We start from the raw sequence: 18,827 nt of genomic DNA, 5'->3' as shown, positions 1-18,827 counted from the left end.
AATATTGTGCAGTTGTATTTGTTGACTTGTCAAATTCCAGTTGTCATTTTTATAATCAATACACAGTCAACAAAAATATGAACATACCTTTTATTTTCACTTTGAGTTGATGTCAGTATTTTACTTGAGTATTCCTGTTTTATAATATTGTACTTTATATCACTACATTTATCTGAAAGCTACAGTTACTACAAACTGCAAATGAAGACTTTACATACAAAACATATGAAGAACTTCTAAAACATGATGCTACCAAACAGTATATAGAGATTGATCTTAAATGATTACTTGAGTAGAAATTTATTACAAAATGAATTAATCTGTCTAAATCATTTTTTGTGCATCAAAGAGTGAAAAAATTCATGGTTTCAGTTTCTTAAATGTGAGTTTGTGACTTTTCTTCATCTTAAATTATAGCAGACTGAATGATTCAGACTGTTGGTCAGAAAGCTTCACTGTACAGAACGACATCTGTGCAGAGTCTGACATAGAAGACTGAAAATGAAAAGTTTCTAGGCGATCAGTGAAAATCACTTTTTCAGGAGTGGGCCTAAAGCAGGATTTGTGATATCACAAATAGTTTGACACCTTCTATTCTTCCTTATTTTTCTTTATTTCGTTTAACTGAAGTAACATTCTCAATGCAGTACTTCAAAGTATTTTTGCAGTGTTCATTTCAACCTAACAGATCTGAATAACTCTTCCACCAGTGGTGTGATGTTTGGGTGTTATTGAAGAGGTTGTCCATCATGGACATGCACAAGACTTTTAGGATATAACTATAAGCCTGGGATGGAAATTAAATGTTCAGTATTTGATACCTTGTGGTGTACAAACTGCCATTTTAATATCAAAGTGTATCCATTATGTTCTGGCTTCATGCATCTTTCAGTAGTTTGAATCTTTTTAGTTGAATTCATGTCTTTCTGCTCACAGATTCTCAAACCACATTGAGGTGTTTTTTCATACAAGTAATTATTTTGTTGGATATTCTCTTCATTATGAAAACTGTGGTAATCACTCCACCAGACCATAATGATTTCTCAGTAACATGCATGGTCTGATATGAAATTATAATCTAATTAAATCCAGGACAGTGAGACATTTCTATCTGCTAGTTCATGTATGTGGTTCATCAACACATGTCTTGTCCATGATCAAGCTGTCAATAAGCCTGCACCTCTGCAGGTTTGGCTATAACACAACCAGAAATTCACCTCATCACACCTTCTGATCTCTGTAGACCTGTTTATATGGTTCTGCCTCCATCATACAGTATTTTGTATAGTCTATACTATTATATATATGTTTAATATGATGTGCAATTCCATTTGTCGTAATGTTTTAGTAGCAGTATTATTTCTTTTCAAGTTTTAAAATACTCTTCATAGGAGTTTCACCTTAGCTCACATCTGTGAGGCATGTACACACACCACCACACACTTTCTATGCATCTCAGTAGATTATGAACATCAGTTTCTTCTATGTCTGTGTAGGAACTTCAGTATTACAGAACGACATCAAAACCAGGAGTGACAATGTTTGGGTGGACAGCACCTCCTGCTGGCTGAGCATGTTGCAACAGGCTCATGCAACTGTGATAGAACCGCAGAGAACCTGGATGTAATGGCACCATTACTGCTCAATAAATACATCCACCCCCTCAGCCACAGCATGGGGTCAATCACACTTATTTTATCTGATAAACATACATGTTTAATATGTATGTATACGCTTCGCATGTAATTAAGATTTTACCTGTTGTCTAGACAACTACCTGATGTAGAAAGTTCTGGTTGACAAGCTGTTTTGTTGGAGGATGAAAAATGATTTAGTTCTCAATCAACACTTAAAATATTATAAGCACGATAACATATAGAGTTAAAAGGCTATTCTGTTTGGTGTTAAGTAGGTTATTCCATTAATCATCAGTCATAATTTAAAAAAAAAAAGAACAGCAAGGGAAAGGTGGTAAAGGCAATTAAGGTATAAGTTTAATATTTTTGAAAAGAATGCATATACAAAGAACAAAGACTTTAGACAAAGCATTTGGTTTTGCACCAAAACAACAACAGGTTATAATAATTATACTGACTTGGACTGGATATCAACCCAACTCGAAGCCACCAGTTAAGAAAAACAAGAACCAACCAATCAAATAATCTTTTAACCAAAACAGTCTCTCTGCCATTGGAGGTTTTTATTCAGCTAAACCAATCAGAGGTTTTCTTGCTATAAACTGGCAGTTAAGAGTTCAGATGAGTTCCGACCCCTAAATGTAAAAGGAGTGAAAGTAACCTTGTTTTTTATATATTTATATATATAAAATAAAAAAAACACAAACAGAAATAATGAAGAAAAAAAACAGATTTTGGTAAAAACACCTGGAGCCTACATCAACATTGTGTGCCAGCTTACATTATAATTACATCTGTTAAACCTATCATTTAGAACAGAGACCAAGGCTCAGCTACACGCAGCACCGTACAGTTTGAATGGGTACAACAGACGGGACAGCCCTTCACGGATACAACACTCTGTGTGCGGAGGAAGGCACCAAATTCTGACCTGGCACAGAATTCTGGTGGAAATTCATCAGTTGGATGTCCAGATTTGGCTGCCGGGGAACGCGGATATCTCTGCTGTACCCTCTCTAAGTGTAAGGTGATGACAATGTTAAAACAGTATCCTCCTTTTTTTTTTTTTTTACCCTCCCTTGGTCCCTGGCAACGCGTAAAAGAACACACCGCTTGTTCTGCTAACACTGTTTAAGTTCCCTGCATCTAAAAGGCCAATTCCTGCGGTCAACTCGCGGACCCGTTACTACTGGATGCCTTCAGCTCTTCAAGTGATCGCCACACTCCAAACGGACTGCCGCTCTGCACTGTGAGAGTCTACTCAAAAAGGACCGGATACTTGATGGCAATACTTACTAATTTAAACTCCTCGGTGAGAGCTGTGTGGTGTTTTATTGCCCTGAATTACCAAGTCCTGTCAGACCTACACAGTTTCCTTAGTGGTTAAGAGCGCATCTGCTTGGAACGTGGAATAAATATCTCAGACTTGTGTGTTTCAGGAGAAAAAAGGGGGTTGTTGGCAAACGAAAAGAAAGCAACACTACTCTGTTAGTTTCTTCTAGTAGTGCTGTCAAAGAAGAACGAAAAGGGATCGGGCGCTGATGAGTGTGCTCGTCAAAAACAGAGGAGGGGTGGGACCAGCAGCATGAGCAGCCCGCCAATCAGGCAGCTGCGAGGGGCTGGGGCGGGGCTTATATCCGTGAAAGCTTTACATTGGCAGACGACTAAATGAGCTGGGGCGTCTAAGAGTTGATTAGGCCACGACACTTGACTGAAAATCAATCTATCAAAAGCTCCACAGGATGAATTCTACTTGTATGCAAAGCTTGGTAATCTGGATCCCCCATCCGAGGTGCGTGCCACCCTGCCCGGAGCCCACAGCGGCCTGTTGGCCAGGTTAGGTTGATCTTCTGTCCCAAAACTCAGACTTTAGAGGGTGAAGCTTCTTATTATTGCAGACAATTATCTGAAACTTGGTCGGCTGTTTTCTTTCTAGTCTTCCCTGTGGAGGACAGTGCTGTCAACCAGCCTTAGCAGAGCAAGGGAAAGGGGTGTGGGGTGGGGGAGAAGGGTGGGGGGTGTGTGTATGTATTTTAAGATGTATGTATGTGTGTGTTAATGTGTGTGTGCTTTGAAAAGGGAGGAGCCTCTCATAGCAGCACACATTTGCGTTTCTTCTTGGGCTCTGGGGGCTCCAATGCAGCCAATATCGCCTCATCAAACACATTCTTTAGGCCTTTCTGTGGACACAAACACACAGACACACAGGCTCAATGAGGGGGAAACGCAAACACACACACAGGTCAAATTAAAAAGGTAGAGGGCGAACACAATAACAGCTTCAACAGAGGAAAAACAAAAGCAGCATTGGACATTATTTAGTATCGTATCAAGGAAAACTGCGAGTGTGCTGCTGGGGGAAAAAAAATATGTGAAGGGAGATCAAACTGACTGTTTTCCTATAAATGTGGTTATTTCAGTTAATCAGGGAAAAGGTGTCAACAACACAAATCACATGCGTGTTTGAGTGCAGTTGAAGTGTGAGGGCTAAAATCAAAGGCAAGTCAAACAAGAAAGTGGAGGAAAAAGAGAGCATAACCCCTGACGCCACAACACAAAACAAACAATCTGAGCATTTTCAGTCCACACTGCGTGCTTTTCTTTGTACTTTATTGACTCTGCTCGTCAGATTCAAATAGTGGATATCCACATTCAACATGGAAAACACATTGAAAATAAACTGAACACAAACTGTTCTCACTCTCAAAGGTGAAGGTTTTCTTTTTTTGTGTGTTTGCCTCTGAGCAGCAGAGCTGCTTACACCACGAGCCTGGTCATGTGAAGTAACCAGAGCTGCTGTGACACAGTGCTGTACTATGCAGTAAACCAGTTAAGCCCCTCAGCGTTGCTTAACTCACTCCACTAACCCCACTAAATTCTTCTCTGACAAAGCACTGGAAAAAGAAGGGAGCCAGAGAGAGGAGAGCAAGTTCATGTGTCCTTTATTAATTCTTTTCACAAGTTATTTCACACAGTTATAGCTTTTTTTTTTATTATCTGGACTTCCAAGACAGCATGATATGTACCACAGTTCAAGGGTAATGTCAGTACTTTTTAATCTGGGCCCTTTTCTCACATGTTTTTGTGTCAAAATGACTAATGGGGACAACAATTTTTGAAATTGGTCCAGTATTGCGGGAGACCGCTACAGCTGGCAAAACGGGCTGCACTGTAATCCTTACGGGCAACTGCTTCCAGTAAATGTGCATGTTTTGCCACTGACAGGTTCAAATTATTATAAGTGTCTGACAAAATTATGTAAAGGATCACAACAAAGATGTGTTTTGATTTACTGCTCTCACCAAACCCACCAGCTCCATTTACAAAAACACGATTTTATCATTGTCATCTTCATCTTCATTTAAACTTGACAGAAACTCAGTAAAACTCACCAAAACTATCTTTCCACAGCTCCAACTATCACTGACTCTGGTTTGGTCAAAATAAAATATTTTTATTTATTTATTTTAAAATATTTTTAATTAGTTTTATTTTGTTTCTGTCAAAGCTGTGAATGTGTTTTATGATGATGAAAATACAGTTTCTGTAATTAGAGCCTGGTGGCTTTGGCAAGGGCAATAAATCACCTTTTTTTGTTAATCATAATGTATCTTACTATTTAACAAAAAGGTTTACCTCTGTACTGATGAGCCGATCTGATACTCAGTACTGGTATGATACAAAGTCACTGGACTGGATATCAAGTGGGGGGAAAATATTATCTGATATGATGCCTTAACATAAACCAGTGGTTACCAAACTTTTTCTGGCATGCTAAAGAAAGCTCAGAACACACAAATAAAATCAATCATTAACAATTGTTTGGGAAGCAACTGATAAAAAAGGATTCAAGTTTAGTTTTAGTGAAATTATGGTCAGCCCATTTGTTTATTTTCCTACATACAAATCTTATTCATACAACTCCGTTTCACTTTATGTTTTTCCTTTGGTGATCCATTCTGCCCCTGCAGAGGCTCTGTGCCCCCCAGTTTGGGAACCACTGGTCACATATATGTTTAGCTAAACTTTGAGTAACATGCTGTAGAAAGTGTCACAAGTGAGCTAACATGTATCACATGTATTTTAATTAGTATATGTTTTAATCCTGCTGACAAATCAAAAAACCAGAATGTTTTGAGTGTGAAAGGTTCAAATAAAATGAAGTAGCAGTCATGTTGTGGGATGTATTTCTTCTTCTCTATTTTTGCCGTTTTTTAGATGACTAGGTTAAGCAAAGTGTATCCATCAACAGATATTAATACATTAAAGGTATCGGTATTGGCAGATACTCAAGGTTGAAGAATGAATATTTTTTTCAGAAATGAAAAAGTGGTACTAAGCCATCACTAATCTCTGTAGGGATCCATTCAATGTTGTCTCCCTCAACACTGGGCCAATTTCAAAAATGTATGTGGGTCCAGGTTGAAAAATACCTAACTTACCCTTTACTGGCACATTAGTGTCATATATAGGGAAAGTTGGGCCAAAAAAGTGTTTTAGAGAAGACGATAACTTGATGAAACATCAAGTGTAGCTTCAAAATAAACAATAAGACCCAATCATGGTACAAACAGGAAACACTTCATTTAGTGGTATTACTGACAAAATGGCCAAACACTCCCTATATATGACTTCAGTACTTAAACCCTTTACATATAACCATAGTCAGACTCCAAGTCCTGTTTAATCAGACATCAACAGTAGTACAAAAAATACATTAGCATTAGAAATGGAAGATCTGTTCAGTGTTGAGATCAATCTCAGTGTGGAGTTATGTGAAGCCACCGCCCTCGCTGTAGTCCAAACCCTTCCCATGTTACTACAACTACAGGACAGAGGGTAAAGACTAACTCAAACAATGGCTACATCCCAAATTACATCCTACATCCTCTGTAAGATATCATTCCACTGTTGGCCACGGGCCACATGGGCCAAAGTAGGAAGGGTAGGAATGATACAGCTGTGTAGAACAAAATTTATTATGTAAATCATAGGATTAAGATTTAATCTTAATCATGTGATCCATGATAGAAATCATAAATCTTTCACTACATAACTGCTGTGCAAGATTTATGATATAAAACTGAGCTCACATAAGTAAGATATGAAGTACCTTAACACACCAACCAAACCAAATGTCAGCAGTTAGAAGTTAGAAAAGGCAACAATTCAAGTCATTGAAGAGCACAAAAGCCTTGAGTCAGTGAATCAGGCCATGAAACTAAGATTAGTTGCAATGCACTCTTGATACAGAGCAGTAGTTTGGATCAGTAGCTGACTGATGGATTGGTTAGCTGGATGGCTGAGATAGAGATTGGTCTAGATTTCAAAAGCAGCACATGTAAAGAGATAGAGAGGAGAGAGAGATGGGGTAAAGGGATGTAAAATGCAGAGAATAATGGCGATCGGAAGAGGAAGAGCTGAGAGCAGTGGCAGAGAGAGTTTAAAATATACAGCATTTCCTCTTTCTCTGCGTCTCGGGAGGCTCGAGGGCAGCTAGGATAGCTTCGTCAAATACATTCTTCAGCCCTCGCTACAGGGACAGGAGAGGGAAGAGAACAACAGCACAATTAGCACAGCAAACACAGAAAGAGATCGATGGGAGAGGAGGAGAAGAGGAACATGGCAGAACAAAGAGGAACGTATTTGCGTGAAATACAGAGAAAAGGAGTGAGAGTTATAGGACGACTGTGTGAAGGATGAAGAGTGAAGTGTGACAGAGTTGAGACAGACTGCTGCAGAGAGAGAGGGCTGTCACTGAGCAGTGAGCTGAAAGTGAGGCGTGGATGGACTGCTGAGATCCCCAACAGGAAACAGGAAATGACATCAGCAGCTATGCAAAAGTTGCACCAGGGAGAGAAGGGGGGGGAGGGGGAGGAAGGAAGGAGCAGAGCGGGGAGGTGGGGGGGCTATACCTCAGCTCCATCAACACTATTGTTCTGTGCCTGAGTGAGGCCGAGCTCATATGTTCTCGTCTGAGTCATGTTCCCTCCTCAAGTTTGTTACAATGATGCACCTACACAAGCACTCAGGACCTAATTGAGCAGCTAAACTCATAACAGCGCTGACTGATTTATTAAAAAAAAAAAAAAAAAGTACTGAGTACTGAATACACACACTTAAACATTTCCAATAATAGCATAATGCATCTATTCACATACTGACCAACACAATTTTCATTTAAAATGTCAAACTAAAATAGCAAAATAAAAAATGAGCTAGGAACACTATAATTGAAGACAGTCCACAGCTTTTCTGCCAAAATATAGAAGTTATCTCTTTTACTTAACAAACAGCAGCACTTCCACAATATTTTAAGGATGAAGCCATTGTCATTAAGTTATTATTATCTTAACATATTTATTTGCTAATCAAATTCTATAAAAATTAAATATTATTGGGGCTGTACCGAATAGACTGACGTTCATTCATAACAGATATTCGAATTATAAATCAATGTTTGAATGCTTATTCTTTTTTGAGCTTGTCTGTTAATTCGGCTTAAACCCATTATCTCTGCACAGTTGCAGATAAAGATTAGGCCACACTAATATTATTACTATTATACTACTTATAGAATTAAATTCCAGTGATGGCTGTGTAGGATTGTGTCCAACTCCTGTGATCCAAACACTTCCAAAAATGCTACAGCATGGCAAAGTCAAAAAGTCAAAATTTATTTACAAGAGATAGAGGTAATCATTTCCAAAATTCACGTTTTTATCTAAAGAAATATTGTTTCAATCCATATTTGTTTTTATTTAGCCTTTCGAAAACATTTTCACTGCAGTCAGAAAAGTGTTTGCTCTCCTGCTTGCCAAATACAAATGGAGGCAGCACCTGTATTAAAGCTGTAATGCATTTCTGCATCAAAATGTCTAAAAAAGCTTGATATCTTAATTGATGCTTTGTTAAGTTGTGTGCTTACATACAAATGTTTCCAAGAATGGTCAAACCCAGTGATTTATTCAAGGTAACAGTGAATTTCTTACTAGCCAAAAGTTGCCATGTCACTTCCGGGAAAACACGGCATACATTAGATATACCCTCAACTGAAGCTTAAAATATTTTAAAAAATGTCTTTTGGTACAGCCCTTGATATTATCACTATCAGCACACCTTTTACTCTGGGTGTAGGAAACAGGTCCCAGGACATGTTGTGCTGGGAGACTCCCAGGAAAACAGAGCTACAGGCCAGATTAACAGCCCTCTCACTGGACCCACCTTCCTTCCACGACAAACTCAACAGACTTTAAGAGACTGCAGTCTGCACACTACTACATAGCCTGAACTGCTATTTTCACCAGCAATAATATGGCTCAAGGCAGACTGCTCTGACCAGGATACATTCTGGTCTGAAGCAAGTTTTTAAGCCATACGAAAAACAACTCATAAGCTAGAACAACCAACAAAACCAAACCATGCAGAACAAAACTCATCAACATAGCGTGCACAAGCCAGGGGGAATATGAACATGTTCCTCTTTCCTCCTTTTTCTTTGTTCTTGCCATTGAGGTATGGAATCATATGTGTCCAAGAAGTATATATTCTGTATGTGTGACTGTATTCATGTATATGTTACCTGTGTGAGGGCTGAGCACTCCACATATTTCACAGCCTTGAGGTCTCTCGCCAGCTTCTCGGCTGTCTCCGGAGTGATGGGCTTCTGCTTGTTCTTGGCCAGTTTCTCTATAGTAGACGGGTCATCCCGCAAATCGATCTGAGTCCCGACTAGCAGGAAGGGGGTCTTTGGACAGTGGTGGGTGATCTCTGGAACCCACTGCATATGCAAACACAGGTCAATGTTAACGTTCAAAACAATGTGACACAAGTACAAGTGCACCTGAAGTGTGAAGAAAACATACTGGCCACTGACTAGCTCATACAATGGACTCTACAGCAACAAGATATAATGAAGGTTAGGTAATGTAGTAGCTTGTCAAACTCAATGTCAAACTGTGGTAATGTTAAAATGTTTAATAATTCTGAGTATATTACAAAAAGAAAAAAATTAAGGATTAGACTTGCCTTTTCTTTGACGTTTTCGAAGGAGGAGGGGGACACAACGGAGAAACAGACAAGGAAAACATCTGTCTGGGGATAACTCAGAGGTCGTAACCTGTCGTAGTCTTCCTGACCTGGAGAAACCACACAGAAACATATTGAACTTGCACAATCTGGCCATCATACTGATACACTGGACAGAGTGGGACATCTCTGTTGGCAGAATGAGACACCACCAAAACCACAGGCCAACGCCTTCAAACGAGCCCCTATGTTCATAAAAGTGAGCCTATGGATGGCATGTGAAGGAAGACAACTGATGATTTTTCCCATTCAGTGTCATAAAAACACATCACCATACAAACTGTATGTAATGACAATGTACTAATTACTTAAACTAGACTTATCGTAGACGAACAAATCTAAACAAGTGTAGGTTGGAATAAGAAAGACTTACCTGCTGTATCAAACAAGCCCAGAGTGTAGGGCTCGCCTCCGATCATTACAGTTACAGCATAGTTATCAAACACCTGCAACACATACACAAAAAACAATGGTTAGACACTCATTCCCCTCAACAGTGAATTATGTATATATTTTATTGCCACTACAGATATGGTGTACTTATTAAAATGATTAATTTAATTTTGCATTTAAGGTACTCATTATTCAAAAACTTTTAGGCTGACCATCTTCATTTATCAGGATCTGACTGATTCAGCTCTGGAATGTTTCAAGCAGCTGCATTCAAAGAGGAACGGTGATCACAAAGCTGATCAACGCTGGTGGGACAACCATGGTTAAAAGTAAAGATTTCTTGTTCTCTATGTCCTGAACAGTGGGTGATTCTTTACTCTGACTTCTTGTTTATGTTCAGTGATGCTCGCAAAAGGGGTAGACTAACCTGACTTAACGACTGACACACTGCCAAGTCTACATGCACAATGACACACCTGTGATTAGGCTAATAAGACTAATTATTTAGTTCATAGGGTGTATCAAACCAAAATCAGTCATGTTTCCAACTTCATATTCTGTTCTGAACTGTTCAAAATGCAACTAAATGCTGATGCAGTATTTAGTTATACAAATTCCAATATTAAGTGAAGTTTAAACAGACCAATATCAAAAATTACAATTTGCCTAAGGGGGCTTTACAGTGTGGGACACCCCCTGTCCTTAAGACCTGCTATTGAGAAAGGAAAAACCCTTATAAGAGGAAAGAAGAAGAAAAAAATTCTCTCACACACAGACAAACACTATGAAATCAAGTAACTTTTGCAGTTACAAAGGACATACGAGGTCGCATGGGAATTAATCTGTAAACTGTGAGCATATGGTGACTTAAATATAGACCATATTTACATTTACACAAGTTTAAGTCCTGTCTATCTCTACAGAGTGTTCACTCACTTACCGTAGGTACATATTCAGAGGGAAATTTGTTTGTGGTGTAAGAGATGAGCAGGCAGGTTTTACCCACAGCACCGTCCCCCACTACAACACACTTGATGGTCTGCATAGCTGTGTTTTACAGTCTTCGCTACTCATTCAAGATCTACAACAGAAAAAAAAAAAACAAATAGAAAGGAAAGTTCATTAGTTGATGGCATTGCTTATTGGCTGAACAAACTACGAGCAAAGGTAAAAATTCATCCCCTTTGGCATTTGGAAATCACACATTTGACTTTAATGTCCAAGTGAAATCAAATGTATCTTAAGCAAATATGAAACACAAAACAATTTGAATTTTCTGCATAAATATATACCTCTGCCTAAGGTCCACAAGACACTACCAATTGAAGCCTTAAATCTTTTTTGGTCTATATTAGTACTGCACTGTACAGTGTGGACGATTTGTGTCAGCAGGACACACAGAAAGAGAACGTGTGGGGTGGGGACAAACCAATTCTCTGGGGGAGACCTTTGAAAAGCTCAACACCAGATGGTATTTTTATTACTTGTCTATGACATAATATTGGTAAAAGCACTTTTCAGCATAACTGAATTGTAATCCGACCCAAATCTGAAAAATGAGGTGAGCCAAGCCCTGAGTGAAAACGTCATCTACTTGACATGGGGATGTTTATGCCGAGATAAGCCTGTGGATCGATAATTGGACCTCCCTGATCAGCCACTGGGTCAATGGGACTGTCCAGATGTCTGAATGAGGGACTGAGGGATCAAATAGACCCACAGCTGTGGGTACTCATTTTGGAGAACCAATGACAAGAGAACAAACGTGCTTCACACAAAGGCAGTGAACATTCTGCGGCTCTAGCAATTTTAAGTGTCTGGGTGGAGGAAAATGAGAAAGAAAGGAAAAACACCAGATTGGGATTGACTGTAGTATAATAAATAAATAAATGGGACTTTTCCATCCGTGACTTTTGGCCATGCAGAGTCAAACCGTGCCATGCTGATTTGCATTTCCATTACCACTTTTAACGCACCGAGCTATGCCGAGTCACGCCCGGGACAGAAAGCGAGACAGACGTTTCTAAAAGCATGTGTGCGTTCTGCTCTCATTTCTTTAAAAGCTAATCTCTGTGGTTTGATTTATCTCCTGTGTCACTATTTGTGCGCATCTATCAGTTTTTTTTTTTTCAACTGTTTCATGTTCGCTTTGAGCGGTATAGAAGATGTGTCAAGGAAGAGCTTATAAAAACCCAACATTTTCTGATTCTGTTGTTCAATAATAATATAGTGTGAGACTTTTATTGTGAAGAATTTATAGGAATTACATGTTTATCCATCATTTTACAGCTGCAGTTTGTCTTCAGTTAAAAGACAAGGAGTTAGTCCTGTTGTAATGAAAATGAAAATCCCTGCCACCAATGCAATGAGTCAAACAGAGACATGTGAATGGAAAAGGGGTAATAGATGTGTCTCAATTGTTTCAAGTTCAACAAACTTACAGAATTGGATCAAACACCATTTGTTATTTCTTATTACTTCAAGGGACACTTAATAAGGCCCTAAAGAACATTCATTTAATACAATTTATAAGTGATGGTAGCACTACTACATAGCAGACATAGTATAGGTAGTTATAACATAACAAAGGTGCAAAAGTTAAGTGGGACTGTTTTAAGAATACTCCAAGAGTAAGCAGTGTTCTGCCAGGCAGCACAAAGTAGAGCACGAACCAACTCACAATAACAAAAGAAACACAGTGTCAGATATTTCCAAATATGGCCAAAACTATTAAAAGAGCAAGTGGTCTCTTAGCTGGGTCAATTTTCAGACGGGGGGTTGTTAAAAAACATGCAGTGCATATTAAATGTTTTTATGTTAATGTATTTCACTTAAAGGATGAGCCTGGTTTGATCACGAAAAGTGAGAGTGTTGGCACTGGTCTGCAAAAGAACTAGGCACATCACCAAAAACAGTCAACAATATGTGTAGCCCACATTAATTTGGGATTTAAAATCTCTCCTCCAAGGCAACAGACCATTTGGACCATTTGTGACAATTCTGTTAACAAGTTTTTTTTAATATGATCAAAATTGCCTGTGCAAGTCATATGGTTGCACCAGTAGCACACAGAAACTACACAAAAATAAACTGTGAACCTAAGCCAAGACGATCATTACATGACAAGTTCCCAAATCAGAGCAGCAACATGGTCACTAAAGGTCACCTGTTTCATTGAGTGCCAGTGACCAAAGAGCAGCCTTCCAACGGCCACCAGAATATGGAAAACAAAACCTACCAGACCTAACAGGCCTTTTTCACAGCAGACATCTTGATTTATCACAGTCTCAAAAGCAGAGGTGTTACTAATAACATTAAAGATGGCTCTATTCTATTCAAGTGACATACACCAGGACCCTAAAACTGATGGAGCAACACAAAATTCAATTACAACTGAAATGATTAATTGGTTGATTAATCAATGGACAAAAAATTCAATTTAATATTTTATCCATTTCAATTACTTTCACAGGAAAAATGCCAATCATTATCTGGTTTCAGTTCTGACATGAGAGGACTTGCTGCCTTTCTTTGCCACATATAATAAGAAATTGAACGTCTTTGGCTTTTGGACTGTTAGCTTGACAAAAACAAATCTAAAGATGCCATCTTGGGCTGTCAGGAAGTTTAACAGAAATTTCATATTATTTTCTGACATTTTATAACCTAAACAATTAATAGACAGAATATTCTGCAAAATGATATTTAATGAACATAACTGTTAGTTGCAGCCTTAAAATGTGACATTGTTTATTGTAATATTCCCAGGTGCTCTTCCTATTGTGACACGTCCAATCTCTTCAATGAAAATGGCCTAGAAGATGAGTGAAATAATAAGCATTGACCTTGAATCTGTCTCTAACAATGTGGTGCACTTGATGTATTGCACATTCAGAGACAGCTGACACTGTAGCCTATGTAGTATGTGGACCACAGTATCCCCGTTTCTCCTCTATAAGTTACAGTATGTCAGTGCTGAGCCACTGCAGAGCTCTGCACCACTGTGTGGGGGTGGGGGTGTCATTGAAGGAAGCAGGAGGGACAAAACTGCAGGCACCACATGTAACAGAGTGAACATGGTTTAACAAAGAATGCAGGTGGATGTCCTACAGGGAAACATGGAATACAACAGTACCAGTTCCTTCAGCACACTAATCCCTTTGCAGAATAGGCTGGAATTTGGTCAGATGAGCCTTTACACTGCATTCGAGTAAATGTTTGGTGGAAATGACAGACCTGAAATTTAAGGCTGATTAGATAACTGTCACTGAATGAAATTTCCTAGATCTACTCATAATGAGTGTGTCATCCTGCTATTAACAATCTCATTTGTCCCAATATCCTCTTGCAGGGAGTGGAAGAGGAATTTCTTACCCTTTACTTCAAAAGGTCCAGCATGTAAGGTGATTTACTAGCAGATTATGATCAACATAGAATGTAATATTCTTAAGTATGTTTTCATTAGTGTATGATCACCTGAAAAAAAAAAATTGTTGTGTTTTTGTTACCTTAGAATGAGATGTTTGTATCTACAGAGAGTGCAGGTCCTGCTCCACGCCACGCCACATCATGTTACACTACCATGTTTTAACAGTAACCCAGAATGGAAAAAGCAAACACCAGCTCTACATACGGCCTTAAGCGAGTCAACGTAGGTTCTCCTTCACGCTCAAGGGAAGAATGAGACGAGGTGTTAGCAATATGAAAGCTCACAGTTTATTGCCACTAAGTCCTACAACCTGGTACTTTAAGGTCTTACTTCACTGTAATCAAACTAAAGCTAGCTATAGAAACATTTCTCCACTACTGCCAGCACAAATTTAGATACCAAAATGACCTACCATACTTCCCAGTTTCTCTACAAAAACTTTTTTGAATTAACCACAAAGCAAATGCAAGGCAAATGAAGTGATATAAAAAACACCTGGTGAAAAAAATACAAAAGTTTCCTGTCCAACATGTTGTTATGGTAGAGCACAGAACAAAAATGTGATTAAGAGTAGAGCTGTTTTTGGTAATGGCAAACTAATACACTGCACTCATGGAGGCAGAGACTCAACAGCTTGCAACCTTGACTAAAAGCCAGTTTCTTTGAGATTCTAGAGAGGTTACCCCGACTGCAGACCAAACTGTGCAGCTAAGAAGGAAAAACACAGATGTGAAAAGGATAGTGCATGCCACTAGACACAATCAATGAAATAAGCCATAGCACAGCAGACTGAGATAGAAAGACAAATTCACTACATGAAGTCCAAGAAAATAACTCACTCCATGTGCCAATAATGGGAAAACATTTCCTTCAGTCACTGAATGTTATTCATAATATTGCTGGTTCATCTGTTTGTTACAAGCAAGGCTTTTTTGCCTCTAAAACATAAAACTGATAAATCCCATAAATAACTGTGCTCAAAACATAACATGCTGGTGTGAGATTAAAATGAGGCCTCTATAGGACAAGTGAAGGTTCACTTCAGTCTGAACGGACCTTATCCATCACTACTTGTTGTCTCTTAAGCCTATACCTCTTGAATACGTTTTCATGAGAATATTTTCCCCCCACTTCACACACAGGGTTTGATTCCATGTTGTGGGACCTTTAATTTGGTTGTGTCTTATAATAAAAGACAACTATGCGTGTTTGTGAGTCAGAAAGTAGTGATGGTTTACATCCCTGCTGCTACAGAAGTGACTTCTGCTAGTTTGTAGTGCCTGAAATGGACACCGACATGTTAATCTGTCAGTAGACTTGAGGCAGAAAGGTGCATATTCACAGGGGGAACTGGAATTACCCAACACTTCACATCATGTAATACAATAACATTTATCAAACAGAAAATTTGGTCACAGATTAAGCTACAACTTGGGGAGCAAAATGAGTTTTTTTTTTCCTCTCGTGCATATCATTGTGAAATTAGAACTGGGTGACCTCTATCTGTTACATAGACTTCATAAACAGATATTATGTTCTCTGTTGACAAATTTGAATAACTGAACTTAATTTAAGCATTTACTCAAAATAATCAATAGAAACCTGAGAGCCTCAGCTCTATTAAAGCTTTACAATGCTGACTTTCTGTTTGAAGTTTAGGTTTCCTACACATTACAATGTCTTTTAAACTGTGGTCACTCTGTTAAGTGGACAGCCAAATAGCCGAGCGCACGTGTGCAATAAACATGTCTGTAATTTGTGTAATAATTCAGGCTAATTCAGGTAAAGCTGCCACACCAAAGTCTTTACAATCATTTACCTGCTTAATACTGGGTTGATTTTTTTTAACAGACAATATAGGAAAGCTGTGCCTCAGGCACCAACTAAACCAGTTGTTAAGCAAGAGGAAAAATCCTGCTATTGTCTGGAGGAATCCTTTCAGTGCTCTGGCCAGTAACAGAAGAGTTTGTTTCACTGCATGGTGATCACTGTTGCATCCACACAACAGCATATTAACTGCAAAATCATACTGCCATCGAAGGCAAATATTTTTTCATGGAACAATATGCAACTGGAAAATCTAAAAACTTTTTCTATTGGTGGTAATTCTGAAATATTTGACAAACTCAAAGCTTAACACTGCAGTAAGCCAACGGCCATGGGCAACAGAGGGTGGCTGCAGCTGCAATAATGCTGCCAGACTTAATCCACGCATTTGTGTTTGTAGGCCAACAACCATTCTGAGGGCAGGCCAGCTTAAAGAAGTGAAAGCAGCTGAAATTCATTCTGGTGTGGCAGTTTCCCCACAAGATAATGCTCCTATTTTGAAATTAACTGTATATTAAGCAAAAAGCCAAAAGGCCTAACCAGAAATTTCGCAAGAGATCTGTACAGCATGCATGTGTATTGAAAACTGAACACTTCCACTAGGGCTGAACAAGTAATCAAAATATTATCAAAATCGCAATAGTGTAAAGTGTAGTATCCAGATAACAAAAGCTTACAATTATTTAATATAGGAAAACTGTGTGACAAAACAGCATCATAATGTAGTAATGTTAGTGCTGCAGGAAGCCCTGGCCTGCAAATATTGTTCTCCACTTGTAAAAAATAAACATGTTTGCTGGAAAAGACCCCAACAAATGTCACAACAAAATGCTTTTAATACTTATTTTTCAGTGGTGAAAATGATCATTCCCATTAATGGTGAATAATATCACAATATTTACAATATGATTTTTTTAGGATGCAGCCCCAACGTCTAACCACCGAATCACTGCATCCTTACAGCTTCAAGCATCTATCAACACATCGGATTTAGCAACATATCCTCTAAGACTGGTCATAGTTCCTTTCAAGTTTATCTGAAACAAAGACTCAATGGTGAGCTTAAGCAAGCACGGGCTTGACGAGGAAACTCCTTGGACATCTGGCCGTTTGAAACTTGACACAGACAGATCTCAAGTCGAAGACATCAATCACAAGGACTCCCCTTAAACATCGACACAAAATCTATGACGACTTGTCCAAACACGGGTTCTCTATTACTTTACTGTCCTCGCAACTTATGACATGTCTAAATATGCGACCAAGGGGAGTGCAGGAAATTGTTACCATTAGCCTGTATTACGTGTAACAACCGCAAACTCAATTACATAACAAAAACATTAAACGATCGCACCTGAGAGATGGCTACCACTAAAACCTACAGTAGCTTGGGAGCATTAGCACTAGCTGCTGTGTTTCGGCCACATCCCCGGCCTCAATCTGGCCTAATTTCCTGCCGGCTGTTTAAACTAACGATAAATTCACTCATTTAGCTGTCCCTCTTTTAACACAGCCTTGTATTTTGAATCTTTATACTAACACCCAAACATCACACTGTACAACTTCAATCCGAGACGCCACATACACTATAAAAATATTACTAACCTAGCGTTTGTTACGCCTTCTTATTCAGTTCGTCAACCGGCTAACTGCTAGCTAGTAATTACTTACATAGTCTATTTGGGTATTTACTGGTTTTGCTTAAAGGAGATAAAGATGTCAGATTTTCTTAACAATATTATCACCAATTCATTTAATGTAGAATATGGCTGCTACATAGCCCCAGGGGATTTATTTACTTGCCGGTCTACTGTTACAGACTGCCTGTCTGCTCGCTTTGCTAACTACTACCCTCCCCTCCCAGTTAGCTTGCTAGCTAGCTAACTGGCTGAGCTAACCTTAGCGGATGCTGTTGCCGAATGAGCGTTATAATTTAACAATTACAGTCGGTGTATCACAGACGTACACTATAGATTATATCGCTAACATTCAAACTGAAGCCAACCACATTTTTAAACTAATATTACAAAAGAAATACATTTTTTCCGTACCGTATCCTCTGTGTCTTTACGCCGGGCGTTGGCAGCTCCGCGCTAGGGGCTTCCCAGTCAACTGAACAGGGACACGTTGCGTGCGTAGTGACTACGTAATTACGTTAATCAATATAAGTACAACTAGGTTACTTCTGTCAAACTTGATTAAAAACTAAATAAGCAGCACTAATAGATAAACGGGTAGTCTATCGTTTCAGCTATTGAGAACACAGGTAATTTATGGTTGTATACATTTAAAACTATTTCTGCTTCTGAAAATGAACCCTAACTCCAGCTAAATAATGCTTTCTAAATAATTTTATAGCATTGTATGTCTACAGCTGTTCCACCCACTTTGTATAAGACATTACAATTAAGGAATATGTCACTGTATCTATAATCATCCGTTAAAACGAATCA

At 38.7% G+C, this 18,827-nt stretch overlaps 1 protein-coding gene across 2 annotated transcripts; it reads right to left on the bottom strand.

The window, feature by feature from the left end:
• Positions 1-1,972: 1,972 nt before the first annotated feature.
• On the bottom strand, positions 1,973-18,527 carry cdc42 (cell division cycle 42). 2 transcript variants are annotated; one of them, XM_084727238.1, is made up of 6 exons: positions 18,426-18,526; positions 11,059-11,199; positions 10,099-10,171; positions 9,666-9,775; positions 9,220-9,417; positions 1,973-3,817 (listed from the first exon to the last, which is right to left on the bottom strand). In XM_084727238.1, the coding sequence occupies exons 2-6, from the start codon at positions 11,161-11,163 to the stop codon at positions 3,728-3,730; spliced, it is 576 nt and encodes a 191-aa protein (XP_084583364.1). In that variant the 5' UTR covers positions 11,164-11,199; positions 18,426-18,526; the 3' UTR covers positions 1,973-3,727. The 2 variants fall into 2 exon arrangements, with proteins under 2 accessions (XP_084583364.1, XP_084583372.1); XM_084727246.1 differs by lacking the exon at positions 1,973-3,817 and adding an exon at positions 6,602-7,170 and having other exon boundaries at positions 18,426-18,527.
• Between the last annotated feature and the right edge of the window lie 300 nt (positions 18,528-18,827).

Source organism: Lutjanus erythropterus, chromosome 2 (assembly GCF_056507025.1).
Source record: "Lutjanus erythropterus isolate fLutEry1 chromosome 2, fLutEry1.hap2, whole genome shotgun sequence".
Classification (NCBI taxonomy): Eukaryota; Metazoa; Chordata; class Actinopteri; order Lutjaniformes; family Lutjanidae; genus Lutjanus; species Lutjanus erythropterus.
The sequence above is the reverse complement of the archived record's forward strand: the minus strand, read 5'-3'. Positions and strand labels throughout refer to the sequence as shown.